This window comes from Stenella coeruleoalba (assembly GCF_951394435.1).
Source record: "Stenella coeruleoalba genome assembly, chromosome: 3".
In the NCBI taxonomy this organism is placed as follows: Eukaryota; Metazoa; Chordata; class Mammalia; order Artiodactyla; family Delphinidae; genus Stenella; species Stenella coeruleoalba.
Window position 1 is genome coordinate 57,428,403 of NC_137148.1, and position 13,900 is coordinate 57,442,302.

Genomic DNA, 13,900 nt, shown 5'->3' on the forward strand with positions numbered 1-13,900 from the left:
TCCAAAATAAAGCACACTTTCCTTTCCACCAACCTTGCCTCTTTATTGAGCGGTGAGCAGTTGGACCCCACTTTCGGTTACATCATCAGTTAATAAATTGAATTAAATCTTTGTCATGTGTTCATTTTATTCGCATGAGTCATGTAACCTTTAGAAAATTATATTTGATCAGTTTTGAAGGTCATCCACTGAGATGTTTGAGGGGATTAACCCAACGGAGACAAATTAAATCTATTTGCTTGCACATCTTTTCTTGGCTTCTGAAGTGAATCCTGGGTGGCAACAGAACTTTAAATTTTCTGACTCTCTAGTTCTTTTTTTCTTTTTCTACTGATATTATGTATTTGTTTTTATGTCTGGCTTGTACACCTTCAGTAAGTTAGTCTGAATTGGTGTCAGCAATGATTGGGGATTTGCTCTTATGGTCTGACTATTTGGTGATCTCTGATGGGTGTATAATGAAGACCTGTTCTCTGTTGGGTGGAAGATGACAGAGAATCCACTTAGTAGTCTTCTTTCTTTTTGCTCTTTTTAAAAAAATCTATTTTTCTATTTGCAACCTTAAATCAATTAAGAACTATGTGCTCACTGGAAGAAAAATAACTCTAAGCTTTTGTTTCTGGTTCACTTCTGATTTGTAGCTAATAGACAAAGCTAGACGCTCTCCCTCTGTTTGTGTGTCTGCATGTTTATAATTAAGAAAGACCTTTACCTCTCGTTGTATAAGAGAAATATCTTCCTAACACTGGAGGGTATTAAAAGACTAGATTGGTTTATAAAGATAGTCACTTACATGAATCAAATATTCCCTCAAATCCAAGAAGATAAAGAAACTGAACCTCCTCTGGTATTTTGTGTGCTAGAGTATTAAGAAAAATATTTTTCTTACAGAAATCATTAGCTAGGAAACATTTTAAGAATTCAAGTTCACATAAGGATAGTCCATTTCCAGCATCACCTGGAAACTTGTTAGAAATTAAAATTCTTGAGTCCCAATCCAGACTGACTGAATCAGAAACTCTGTGGGCGGAACTCAGCAATCTATATTTTCAACAAGCCCTCAGATCGTTCTGATATACACTAAAATTTGAGAACCACTAATCTGGGGAAAACTACTTAGTTCAACTCTCTGCTTACTATTGACTAAAAGTACCGGATTTAGTGAAGTCACATGTTAGTTTGTAGATTTCTATACTACAGAGATGCCAGTAATTTCTGTCCAGTGGAAAAGATAGCCTCAAAGGTTACGGTTTATGGCCTTGTTGGATGTTCATCAGATTTGTGTCTAACTCAGCAAGCTTATACTAACATTGCCTAAAATATCTAGCTCTTGGAATTAGTTTTAACATCTAACTGGTTTCCTTACCAGTTAATTAGTTGAATAAAATCTTTGACAGGTGTTTAATTTATATTTACATAGAATAATGTTTTTAAACTTTTTGAAAATTATTGTTAGTGTATTTCACTCTGTGGCAGTAATGGGCCCTAGTACTGTACTAGGCAGTGAGCGCCTTGACAGCACGACTGTGTCTATTTTTGCTCAGTATTTTATCCTCACATGAAGTACAGTGTCTGGTACATAAGCTCTAAATAAGTTTTTGTGCAATCAATAAACACTACCTAAAAGGTATTTGATTTTTTAAAAAATAAATTTATTTATTTTTGGCTGCATTGGGTCTTCGCTGCCGTGCATGGGCTTTCTCTAGTTGTGGCGAGCAGGGGCTACTCTTCTGTTGTGGTGCGAGGGCTTCTCATTGCGGTGGCTTCTCTTGTTGCGGAGCACGGGCTCTAGGTGCGCGGGCTTCAGTAGTCGTGGCGCATGGGCTTAGCTGCTCCGCGGCATGTGGGATCTTCCCAGACCAGGGCTCAAACCCGTGTCCCCTGCATTGGCAGGTGGATTCTTTAACTACTGCACCACTAGGGAAGTCCAAGGTACTTGATTTTTAAAAGAGGAATTTCAGAACTGGCCCATAAGTATCATTCCTGTTGTTTTAATTAACTGTGTCTATTTCTTAAGGGATTTTTCTGGGGTTTGTTATCAGGGACCCCGAGGCTAAAAGGTGATAGAATAGGAAAGGGGAATTTTGTTCAAGATATTCTCTGAGATCTGTTGGCTGTCGACCTGAGTCCAATTAGGAGTGGTTATTTTAGAGTCAATCCCAGCATAGGTTGTTTGCTTGCTGTTCAGTTGCGGAGAGCACTTGCAAACAATACTGAGTGATGTGCCCAAAGGGATCATTGGATTTTGTTACTTTATAATATGAACAGGAAGTAACAAACACTTCATGGATAATGTGCAATCAATAAGAAAAGGAACCAAATGGAAGGGTGAATGGTTTTAGGAAAAATCGATTTAAAGCATATGCCTGACAAGGGGGGAAGCATTAGTACTATTTTCACGTATGATTTAGCTTGCCTTTGGAGTGAACATCTATCATTTTTTTTTTCCTGTCGTTTTCCTTTAGGCCTCCTGCTTTCTAGGTGGTCTGGGGGCAATGGTGGGTTGTTAACCAGTCATCCCCTTCTCCCCTCAACTCCATACAGTGGTGCATTTATATCCCATGCTAAATAGATTTCTGCCTCCTGGAAAATTTAATCCCGAGCAGAATGATAAACGAGGGGATTTAAGCATTACCAAAGCGGCATCCAAAATGACTGGCCATGACTTCCTGATTGAGATCCCTGGCCTAGTTTCATCCCTTTGGTATTGCCTGCTTCTTCAGCTTTTCCTTCCATTCTGTGTCTTTCCATTAATTCCTTTTTGCTTAAATTAGCTAGATCAAGTTTATGTGGCTTACAACCCAACTGTCATAACTGACATCACACCTATTTTCCAGATGAAGTGATTTAACCCAAGTCCCACGTTCAGTGGTCATATCAACTTCTAGCTCATGGCTCTCTTCCAGATGTTGGTGTAGCACGAGTTTATAATGCTCCTTTAGTGGAATTAAAGAGCATCTGACTTTTATTGAAGAAATGAGTTCTCTTTCACAGAGGGCTTTTCCTACTGAAAACTTATTCACAAGGTTAAAATATTCTCAATATACTTATAGAAATGACAATCAATAAGTCTTTGTTGACTAACATTTGGTTTATTTTAATTATATTGTTTGATCTAATGGAGTATCCTGGCAGGACAGAAGGGTTAAACTAAAAATCCCAAAGAGATACCTTAATAATCTTATGCAATGGAAAAAGAACAACCTGCATGCAAACTAACAGAAGAAAAGTACTTTATTCATTTATAATATCATTTTGTAAACAACCACACTGTGCATTTTTAAATTCAATAATAACAAATTTTTTTCCTATGGATTTATAGCAAACTCTATATAAAGTCAATGAGTTAATACAAGAGTGAAGATGAATAGTGCAGAATAATTTCCAAAAATGTTAAATTACAGCACTTGATACAAACACAGATAACTATCTGTACCATAAAAATTTACATGCCACAAAACACTCATTTATAATTTTAAATATGTGGTAAAACACATTTATAAAAAAGCATCAACATTAATTTTATTATAAACCAGTGAATTACTCAGAGGAATATTTATTAAAACTTACTAAAAATCAGTCAATATTGCAACTGAGGTAAAAATTTATAAGTAAACAAAACTATCATTTATAAGGGCCAAAAGTAAACGGAAGGGCAGACAACACTTTCTGATGACTATGTCTACTCCTTGATGTTCTGAAGCAGTTTCAGTAAATGTGACTCAATAACCTGTTGAACTAGAACACACATGTGATCAAGACAACAGCATGTTGATTACAAAATTTTTAAAAATTATCAAATTCAACTTAACATCACCAACATTTTCCTAAAATAATTTCTAATTAGGATATAATCATAGTCTGAGGGCAATAAGATTACAATGCAATACTTCAAACTTAAGTCTGTCACTGACTTTAGTAATTGTCCAAGTTACTGGGTTTTCTGTTCTTGGTTTCTAAATTTTGAAACTGAAGGAGAGTCCAGAATACAAGGTTGTTCTAAGGAACAGAGAAAGGGCAACTATAAAGCATTTTATAAATAGTTTGCTATGAAATGTTAAACACATCTTGTAAATAGGTGTACACGTATCCTCCAGCAACTAATTATTTGGGATGGTGAAAAGTAATAGTAACAAACTCATTTCTAGACTTTGTAGGAATCTATTGATTTTGCCCACAGTTGAAAGTATGTCAGGAGTTAGGATAACATGCATGTTCTATAACTGCAAGTGATGAGAATAGTTTGGACCACTGGTTTGTATTATTATATAACTTTACTAAAATGAAACCTGAGAGTTCTAAACCACTTACCACTTCTATAGCCCAAGGCTACAGCTAGATCCATAGAATTGTATCCAGAGTCGGTTTCAATTGTTGGGTCAGCTCCATTTTCTATACCAAAACAGAAAAATCTAAATAAATAAAATGAAAATATGGATATGTTTGTCTATCACTGGCTCATGCGCAATTAGCGGGACAGATTTTCTGCAAATTTGGAAGGTATTTTCAGGATGGTCTGACAAAGTACAGAGTACACAGAGGGCATAGAATTCACTCTGGTGGGTCGGAGGGAAGACACTTCAAACATACAGGCATCCTCTAGAGCAACTGAAACTAATACACCACTACAGACAGCACTCAGGCTTAAAGACACTGTGGACAGAGAAAAGAGCCGAGGATTCACATGTGATCCCTAAAAGGAAAGCAATAAGGACAGATACTGCGATTGCAGGCGTGCTGTGTGATGGAGCTACGGCTTACATGGGAACCTTAGGGCAGCAGGTGCGCCAGGGGTGAATAACGTATTTAATGATAGTTCAGGATTCTCTTGAGGCTAGCTTGTAAAAAATAATGTCTTCATGTGGCGTTTTCTAAATATTTCCACTTTTATCTGCTTACCTAAGAGCATTTTTACACATTTCACATGATTTCCATGTACAGCGTAAAGCAAAGGCGTCCCTCCATTCTGCAAAAGGAAAGGTGATTTAGTTTTTCAAGGTGAGCAAGATTCAAATAATTTAATGCTCCTGTGAATTGGGCATGTAAAAGTACTTTAAGGTAATTTTAATATTTTGTGAAGAATACTTAATCAGAACTAATAATTGAGTTTAGGACATTGACTTTTTCTCCCAGCTGTTTAATTAACTAAGGTAATTAATTATTCTTCCAAGGGTTTAATAAAGCTTATCATGTCTCCCCAAACCAAATAAATCCTAGCGTTTGTTCCAGTAATTTAAAAATCAGTATTACAGACTCACCCAGTCATATTCATTTACATCAACTCCACAATCCAGCAGCATTTTGACAATATCTGTGTAGCCCTTACTACAGGCTAATGACAGTGCACTTTCTCGACCTTTTCCTAAAAGCTGGGGATCAGCACCCTGCAGTGGGAAATAGAGATAAAAGACTTTTCAGTTTATGAAAACAAGAATATTGTTATTTCTGTCAATAATAATTACAGTTCAACACTTAGGTCAGGTAATGTTCTGGGGTTAATAAAGAAAGAAAACAAACTTCTACTCCTGGACGTTCTGTTATCAAGGTTGTCTGAAGGCCTGCTTTCCTCCCTCTACCTCAATCCTAACTATCTTGTCACTTTGGAGTCAAATTGCATCTTCTCCAAGAAGCTTCTCCTACAGGGCTGACAGGACTTTTGTTCCCATCGTGCTTAGCGGGGCTGGGCACTCACTTCTCTCTCCAGCTTCATGGACGACTAACACTTGCCTGCTCAACCAGATGTAAGCTCCACAAGAATATGAAGAGCATGTAAACATTTTTTGTATCCTCTACCATTACGTCTAGCTGGTTGGAGATGTAAAAACTTTACTAAATACTTAACTGAACTTAAGTAACTGTACATATACATTTTCTGAGGCATTTTCCTTACATTCTGAAGTAGAAACTCTACCACAGCTATTTGCCCGTGTGCTGCAGCCCACATCAGAGGAGTAAATCCTTCGTCGTCCGTGTGATTGATAACATTTTCTATTTAAAAGAAAAGCAATTTTTGTGATCTAATTTAACAACCACATATTAATATCTCTATGAAAATACTGGCATTCTAAAAAGGTGACTATATTACCCAATGAGGTTCACGTTTGTGCTGACTTGTGTTCACTGAAGTGCTGTGTGTGTTTGCAATTTGCAGTCTCAATGCATTAAACTGTGCCTCAAGGTACGTAGCTGAGTTCAAATAGCATATTATTTAAAGTATAAACTACCAGACACAACATAATGCTAGGTACAGGGCAGTCCACAGAACACTGGACTCAGAATCAGGAGACCAGAGTTTGAATCCTGACTGTCACTTTCTAGCAGTGTGATTCTGGGCATGTTATTTAATTCCTCTAATATCCAGAATAATACCTTGCTTATCTCAGTAGTTAGCTGGGAGGATCACAATAAAAATGAGGTTATACGACAGCCCTTAGCATTACATAAATACATATTATAAAAAGCCCCAAATTAGTAAAGCTATTTTTACTCTCTAGCCAATACTGCTGCCTTTGAGTCTCTTAAAATTTTTGGTGGTTTGCTAACATAATATAATATGAATGAAGACTGAATAATCTGAAACACATTTCTATGCAATTCTACCTCAAAACCCATTTTGTTCCCTAGATTCAGTCTACCAGGTATAAAGTCCACAGTTTTTTCCCTAAATTTATTTAGTAGATTGAGAATAAAACCTTCAAATGTTTATAAACAAATAGGAATATAATGATGAAGTCTTTCTTATAAAAGAATGACATGATTAAAAAAAGCCACTCTTTAATCATATGCCCTGCATTCAACTGATAATGTTGGGACAATTGGCTAACTTTTTGAAAAATGAAAATAAAAGTTAAGCTCCACCTTTACCTCATTACACCAAAACATATTCCACATGGGTCAAAGATTGAAATGTAAACAAGAAACCACAGAAGTTCTAGAATAAGGTATGAGTGAATTTATTTATAATCTTGGAATAGGAAATCTTTTCTAAGCAAGATATAAAACTCAGAAGTCACAAAGAAAAAAATAAATTTACCACTTAAAAATGTTAAGCCTGTGTTTGAAAACATCATAAAGTCAAAGGAAAAATGGCAAACTGGGAAAAAACTAGATTCAACATAAACAAAAAGTGAACTTCTTTAATTTAGGTAAGAGTTCATATAAATCAATATAAAACAGGCAGTTCACACAAAAAGAAGTTCAAATAGATCATAATTTTAAAAAGGCAAACAAAACCAGTATGAAATACCATTTTTCACCCATAAGATTAGCAAAGATTAAAGTCTGATAATATTCTGTGTCAGTGAGGGTATGGGGAAGTAGAAACACTAACTCTGGTGTGATGACAGGGCAAACATCTGGCAATGTATATAAAAATAAAAATTCATATACCTTTTGACCCAGCAAATATACTTGTAGGAATTCACCCTATGGATATACTTTAAAAGAATGCCAACAATATTGTTATTTAATAGAAACAAACTGGAATCAACTACCACCAGGGGAACTAGTTAAAAATAAAAAACATAGTATACGCATATGCAATACAATGCAAAATCACAGACCTATTAAAAAGAATGAAATAGATCTTTATGTGCTTATATGGAAAGATCTCAAAATTTAAGTGAAAAAAGTAAAGCGCAATGCAGTGTGTATATTTTCCCTCTTGTGTAAATAAAAAAAAGCACATATATACTATACTCTCACATATAGCCCCAAGTATAAATATTTTCCAGAAAAGTCTTCTGAAAATATAAGAAACTTATAATGTTTGCTTCTGCAGAAAAGGCGAGGGTGGTAAGGGAAGCTTTAACTTCTATACCTTATATTACTATTTTTTTAAAAGTATCTATTGGGTTATCTGCCTGGTGAGGTTATGCAACTATTTTTTTTTGTCTTTATACTTTCTTGTATAAAAAGAAAACAATAACAAATCTGATAAATCCTATTAAATTTGTTCTAAATACATCTAAAAAAATAGGCTAGTACCTTGTTCAATACGAGCAGCCAGGTAGAGCATCTCTCCCTGAGCAGCCAACTGGTGAACAGACAAAGCTGAAACAATACCATAAAAAGTTTCATGTATATCTGTAGGTACACTTTCATCATCTCATTGTTCATGCCTGTGTAGCAATTTTCCTTTCCAAAACACGAACTATCATTTTATTGTTTAAAAAAATCTCACTTAAAATATAGCCTAACATTTGCAGATGTCAGAATTACCTTAAATATCTAAGAGTCTGAGAATTGACTCATATATGTTTAAGGTAATTCTGACATCTGCAAAGTGTTATTATCAGTGAATGTGCAAATTGTTTGATTATTAACAATGCAAATTGTTACTGATCTTATGAATTAAAAAAATGGTTTAGGTACTTAATTTTTAACATGGTATCTCTTTATCCAAACTTATAAGGAAGTATAAGGAAGTTGGGTCTAAAAGACTCTTGTTTTTTAATTGACTGTATTCATTTAAGTCCCAAATATCATTATTTCAAGAGGCCACGGGTATTTCTTAACTTTTGGAGGACTAAGATAGTAAATTAAAAACTAGCTGACAGGAAATTCTTGAGTACAGACCTATTTGTGGCTAATTAGCTGTGTGACCCTGGAGACCTGATTAAACATTTTTGTCTAACATGAAGTATGTGAACCACATGATCCCTAGTTTTATTTCCAAAAATTCTATGGTTGGGGAATTCCCTGGTGGTCCAGTGGTTAGGACTCGGCGCTTTCACTGTGGGGCCCCGGGGATCAGTCCCTGGTCAGGGAACTAGGATCCCATTAAGACTCTTGGCGTGGCCAAAAAAAAAAAAAAAATGCTATGGTTGGAATATTTTAAGACAATCTCTTTATTTTAAAACAAAGCCAAACAGGTACTGTTCTATGACAGTTCATCTTAAAAATCAGTATCACTTGATCCTTGATTTAGGATGATATGACTGGGTGGCCTTAATACAGAAAGGAAAGCAATTGGGAGGCATATGCAAATTTACATAAATAAAACAGAAATGGCTCTTAGGTAGAGTTAGAGTCATGAACTCGTTCTGGCTTACCTGCTACAGCATACAATTCAAAATCAGGAGGGACACAGTGTTTCCAAAGTAAAAACATATTTCACCATGCTTTAGAATACAGATGCATTTATGTTATATTTTCAAATATAATTCCTAACATCAAATTGCTAACTGGTTTCCTCTCATTAAGAAACCCGTACTATATAGAATATTTTCTAGTTTACAGAGAAAACCCTTCATTTTATTTCTTCTAGAATAATTCTACATTAAAAAATTGTAAATTCAAAGTTTTTAAAGAGGTGATTTCATATTCATATTATATTCAAATTCGAAATTATAGTAGACATCGCTCAGCTTTTACTACAAATCATTTGTTGATCAGTGATCTAGTTTATAAAATGCACTCCAAGAACACAAAAACACAATGTCTTGCTTTGCACAAAGTTCAGAATAACTCATTGTTTTTATAGTAAAATTATGAAGGTTTTAAGAATTAATATTTCAATCTGTATTTGTTCTCAACAGAGAAACATAAAACATGAAATATTTGAATATGCAATAATATGTGAAAGAGTTTTAAATTACTAAAAGTATCAGAACATCACTTAAGCTTTCCAAAACAGAATATGCATTTAATGAAAATAATGTTTCAAAGCCAAACTCTTGAAATCATTACATTAGTAATAACAATATTCTAATACATCAGTGGGAAATACTTACAATTTGCTAACAGAGGTGTGGTTGAGACCTCATTTCCTCTGTGTTTGTTGGTTAAAGTAGTTGACTGTTTTATGGGTGAGAAGTGCTTTGTTGTAGAGGGAGTGTAGACATGCCTTACTTGAATTCCCGGAGAAGGAGATGTATGGATACTGCATTCAGCTAAGTAAAATTAATTTAAACACATTAAAACAATATTTTAATAACAAAGCATTTCAAAGTTCTATGTCAATGTTTACATTAAAAAAGAAATACAAGATGTATAATATCTTTAACTGGTTCTCAAGTGATACTATTTTTTTGCCATAAAAAATCTGTACTAGTGGGCTTCCCTGGAGGCGCAGTGTTTGAGAGTCCGCCTGCCGATGCAGGGGACACGGGTTTGTGCCCCGGTCAGGGAAGATCCCACATGCCGCGGAGTGGCTAGGCCCGTGAGCCAGGGCTGCTGAGCCTGTGCGTCCGGAGCCTGTGCTCCGCAACGGGAGAGGCCACAACAGTGAGAGGCCCGCGTACCACAAAAAAAAAAAAAAAAAAATCTGTACTAGTAAAAGTTCCAGAAAAAAAAATCAATATTAATCTTGAGCAATTTTATCCAGAGATTAGTTTTTTTTATTCGATAGATTGTTATAAAAGTAAATCTACAATATGATGACAGATTTCACTGTATTAAAGCATTGGAAGCTAATGCCAATCACATATTCATGGAGTTAATTCATTTACAAAAGGCACAAAATTTTTTTCTCCTATAATTTTAAAAGGTACAATAATAAACTTTATTAGAGAATTTGTAAATAAACAAAGGTCAAGGAAGAAGTAAAAATCAACATGTACTTATGGACATTATATAACATGAAATTATTTAATTTTGGTTTCTATGAGATTCTAGAAAATCATAAGTAAAGATGACTTCCAAACTTCGCAAACTCAAAATCTCATGATCAGAAAGGGAAAAAAATAAAAAATAAATAAACAAAAACAAAACAAATGCAGATATTTATACCATAACTTTCAACCTTTAAATAGGACAGATGCCACCTCCAGGTCAGAGTTAACTTGATCTTGAATATTTTTACTATCTTCTTCATTTAAGGACTTCACAAACCGAGAACAGACATTCATATCAAATCTGTTAGGCAGTATGAATTTCATCCCCATGGAAACACCCTGAGCTGATCCTTCTTCTGCATTTGAGTCCAGCTGATGTTCTATTTTAATGTCTGGCATGCCAGTTAGACTGTAACTGCTGGGGCACTCTTCTACTATCAGCTGGGCTCCAATATCCAAATTTGCTGATGTAGCCATGATTTCAACTGTAGTTTCAATAATTAAAACATTTCTTCATGATTTCCCCTTGGTTTTATAAGAATGGCATACAGTGTATTCTTCAAATTTGGGTATTAAAACATCTGAAAGAAAAAAATTAAAAGTATTATATCAACTTAATGTATACAAAATAATCATTTTCAATCACGTATGCAAACAGTGCTCTTATTAGCACCTATACATAATAGAAAGAATACAATCTCCAGAGGTAGAAAAACCTGGGTCTGAATCCAAGCTTCACCATTTATTAGCTGTGTGAATCTGTACAAGCTCCTCAACCTCTCTAAGCCTCAGTCTCACTTGTAAAATGGGTATACACCAGTAACCTCACAGGACCCTGGCAAAGACCAAATGAAATACAGTAACATTCTCACCGCCATCACTAGGTCCCAACAAATTTTACTTATCCTTTTCTCCCCTTTCCTATTCCTGAATATTGCCAAATGGATTTTTTAAAAATCAGGCTAACAACAAAAATAAACTTTCATGTAAAAACTTTAACCTCTAATCTGAGGTTTATTTTTTAACATGCTGTTAAAATTTGAATTTAAGAAAAGATAGAACTCATGTTGTACCCAAGTCTATCAGCATCTACAATATCCATGATTCCTGGATAGTGAAAGGCTTTACAAAGTTTTGGTTATGATGAACTGAAAACACATTAATCAGTTTTTGTTCAGATCAAGTGTTAGCAACTTAATACAGGTTTTTATGAAAAATAAAGTGTACAGATTATGGACTGGCTTCCTTTGCTTTAGCATCTCTAGGACATTATAATCTAAGTATAATTTTTGGTCCCAATCTTTGTAATAAGTATTAAGAAATTAGAATTATTCATTTTTTTCCAAATATAGATTGTCAATACATGAACTTAATAAACGCGAACTCTCAAAACAGAGGTTAGAAGCACACCTGTTACTGAATCATTTACTATTGTTTTAAAATGAGTTTTCAGTAAGGTAATCACTGGCACTTTCCTATGGACCTTAATAAAATTTCAAGAGAAATTTCATTATTGTACCTAAAATTGCTTCTAAAAAAAGGAAGAACTCCAAGGCATATAATTGTCTTACACATAGTCACTGAGACAAGAGGAAAATTAATAGCATCCAGTTAATTTTTTCAAGTTAGGGCTTACTGCCTCAGAAATTTTGAGGGTGCAGGGTGTTTTAAAATTGTAATTAATTGGAACTAACAGAGAAAAGTGCATTAGGACCACAGTGGAGCAAAGGTTGGCAAATCATACATTTATAGATAATCACTTTTACAGTTTTAAAACATCTTCCAAGATTATCTTTATAACAATCCTTTGAGTAGTCAGGGCAGGTAATCATTATGTTCACTCCAGAGAAGAGAAAAGAGGAGCTCACGACTCCATCACCCACCCTGTTCGTTAAAAGAAAAAGCAGCACTAAACTAATCCAAAACTTCCAAGGGAGAAAGAGTTGAAGAAATAATAAACGCTAATAATAATGTTAACAAGTAACAAAGTCAACACACTTCAGCAAACGGTAAGAAGGAGACTAAAACAGAAAATGAGTTGTGATTCAAATGGAGGTGGAGGGGCAATGCAGAGGTCTTTAAAGTATATTACAAGATACGAACTGTGTTTCCTGAGGGAAGAGCCATCTCACACAGACTCCTACCCAGAGTTGGGCGAAGTGCAACTCCCCTGACCTCGCTCAGCACCCGCATATATCTTTATTTTAGCATTTATCACTCTCTTGAAAATTTCCATTTAATTCCTAATAAATTGAAAACTCCTCTAGGATGGGGGGGCACTCTTACTAATTTTCGCACACAAACAGTGCTTGGTTCTATCACGTACTCCATAAATATTTTCTGATCTGAACCTTAACAAAGGTTCGTATTCTTTTCTACCCTGAAATGAGCCTGCAAGATGCTCAACAAACATCTGCTGATTAGATCTGGCTTTCCGTTCCCAACATCACTACCAACTAGCTGTGCAACCCTGGACAGAGAAATCATACACGTTTCCTAAGACTCATTTTATTCAGATAAGATGAAGATGGTTGAAATAGGTATCTCTAATATTCTTTCCAATTCTAAACATCTTCCATGTTACAAATCAGGGTTTAGAAATGGAATTACCAGTCTCTGAGGGAAGAAGAGCAAATGTACTCGGGGGAGGAGGGAGTGGAAACAGAACGCTTATCTTGGCACCACTCCAGAGAGGAGAAGCAACACTGACTGGTTAAGCCATAATTTTGAAGTATAAGAGAGGAAGGGGGAAAAAAAAAGATGATCGAGAAGAGGAGGCGGTGAGAAAAAGAGGTAAGGCCAAGGAGAGCTAGGATCACCTCAATCTGTCAGAGCCCAGGGATAAGGGGAGAGAGACCCTAACGAAATAAAACGGGCAACTGGGTTAATCCACAGTGGGTGCTAGTAACAGGAGCCCCCCGGTTCTTCCTCATCCTGGAGTTGTTCTACAAGGACAGGAAGGTGCTATGAAAATGAATGATGCCTCACAGCCCACAGGTGTCCCGGCGTCCCAGGACAGGAACCCGCTGGAGGGGAGACTGTTGCAGGGAGGGAAGTCCGCTCTGTCGCCTCCCGCCAACTCTGCCCGAAAAATCCCAGCGCGGCTCGGGTAGGGAGCGCGGAAACTCTGGCTCAACCGCGGCGGGCTGGTCCCGGGGATAGGGGTCGGAGGCCGACCGTGTGGGAGCGAAAGGCCTGGCGACCGCCTTCGACAGCCCACAGCGACTCGGGACTTCCCATCTGCTGCCAGATTCACTGCAGGGCCCCACCCCCCGGCTTGTTTTGACCGCGACGTCACTTCCGATTTATTCTTTCGGTTTCCGGCCAAAAAACGTGCCGCACCG

General features: G+C 36.1%; 1 protein-coding gene across 2 annotated transcripts; it reads right to left on the bottom strand.

Annotated features, from left to right (window-relative positions):
* Positions 1 to 3,125: 3,125 nt before the first annotated feature.
* On the bottom strand, positions 3,126 to 13,827 carry ANKRA2 (ankyrin repeat family A member 2). 2 transcript variants are annotated; one of them, XM_079916008.1, is made up of 9 exons: positions 13,545 to 13,827; positions 10,745 to 11,137; positions 9,735 to 9,893; positions 7,987 to 8,052; positions 5,891 to 5,988; positions 5,259 to 5,384; positions 4,900 to 4,966; positions 4,312 to 4,392; positions 3,132 to 3,738 (listed from the first exon to the last, which is right to left on the bottom strand). In XM_079916008.1, the coding sequence occupies exons 2-9, from the start codon at positions 11,031 to 11,033 to the stop codon at positions 3,683 to 3,685; spliced, it is 942 nt and encodes a 313-aa protein (XP_079772134.1). In that variant the 5' UTR covers positions 11,034 to 11,137; positions 13,545 to 13,827; the 3' UTR covers positions 3,132 to 3,682. The 2 variants fall into 2 exon arrangements, with proteins under 2 accessions (XP_079772135.1, XP_079772134.1); XM_079916009.1 differs by lacking the exon at positions 13,545 to 13,827 and having other exon boundaries at positions 3,126 to 3,738; positions 10,732 to 10,947.
* Positions 13,828 to 13,900: the final 73 nt, after the last annotated feature.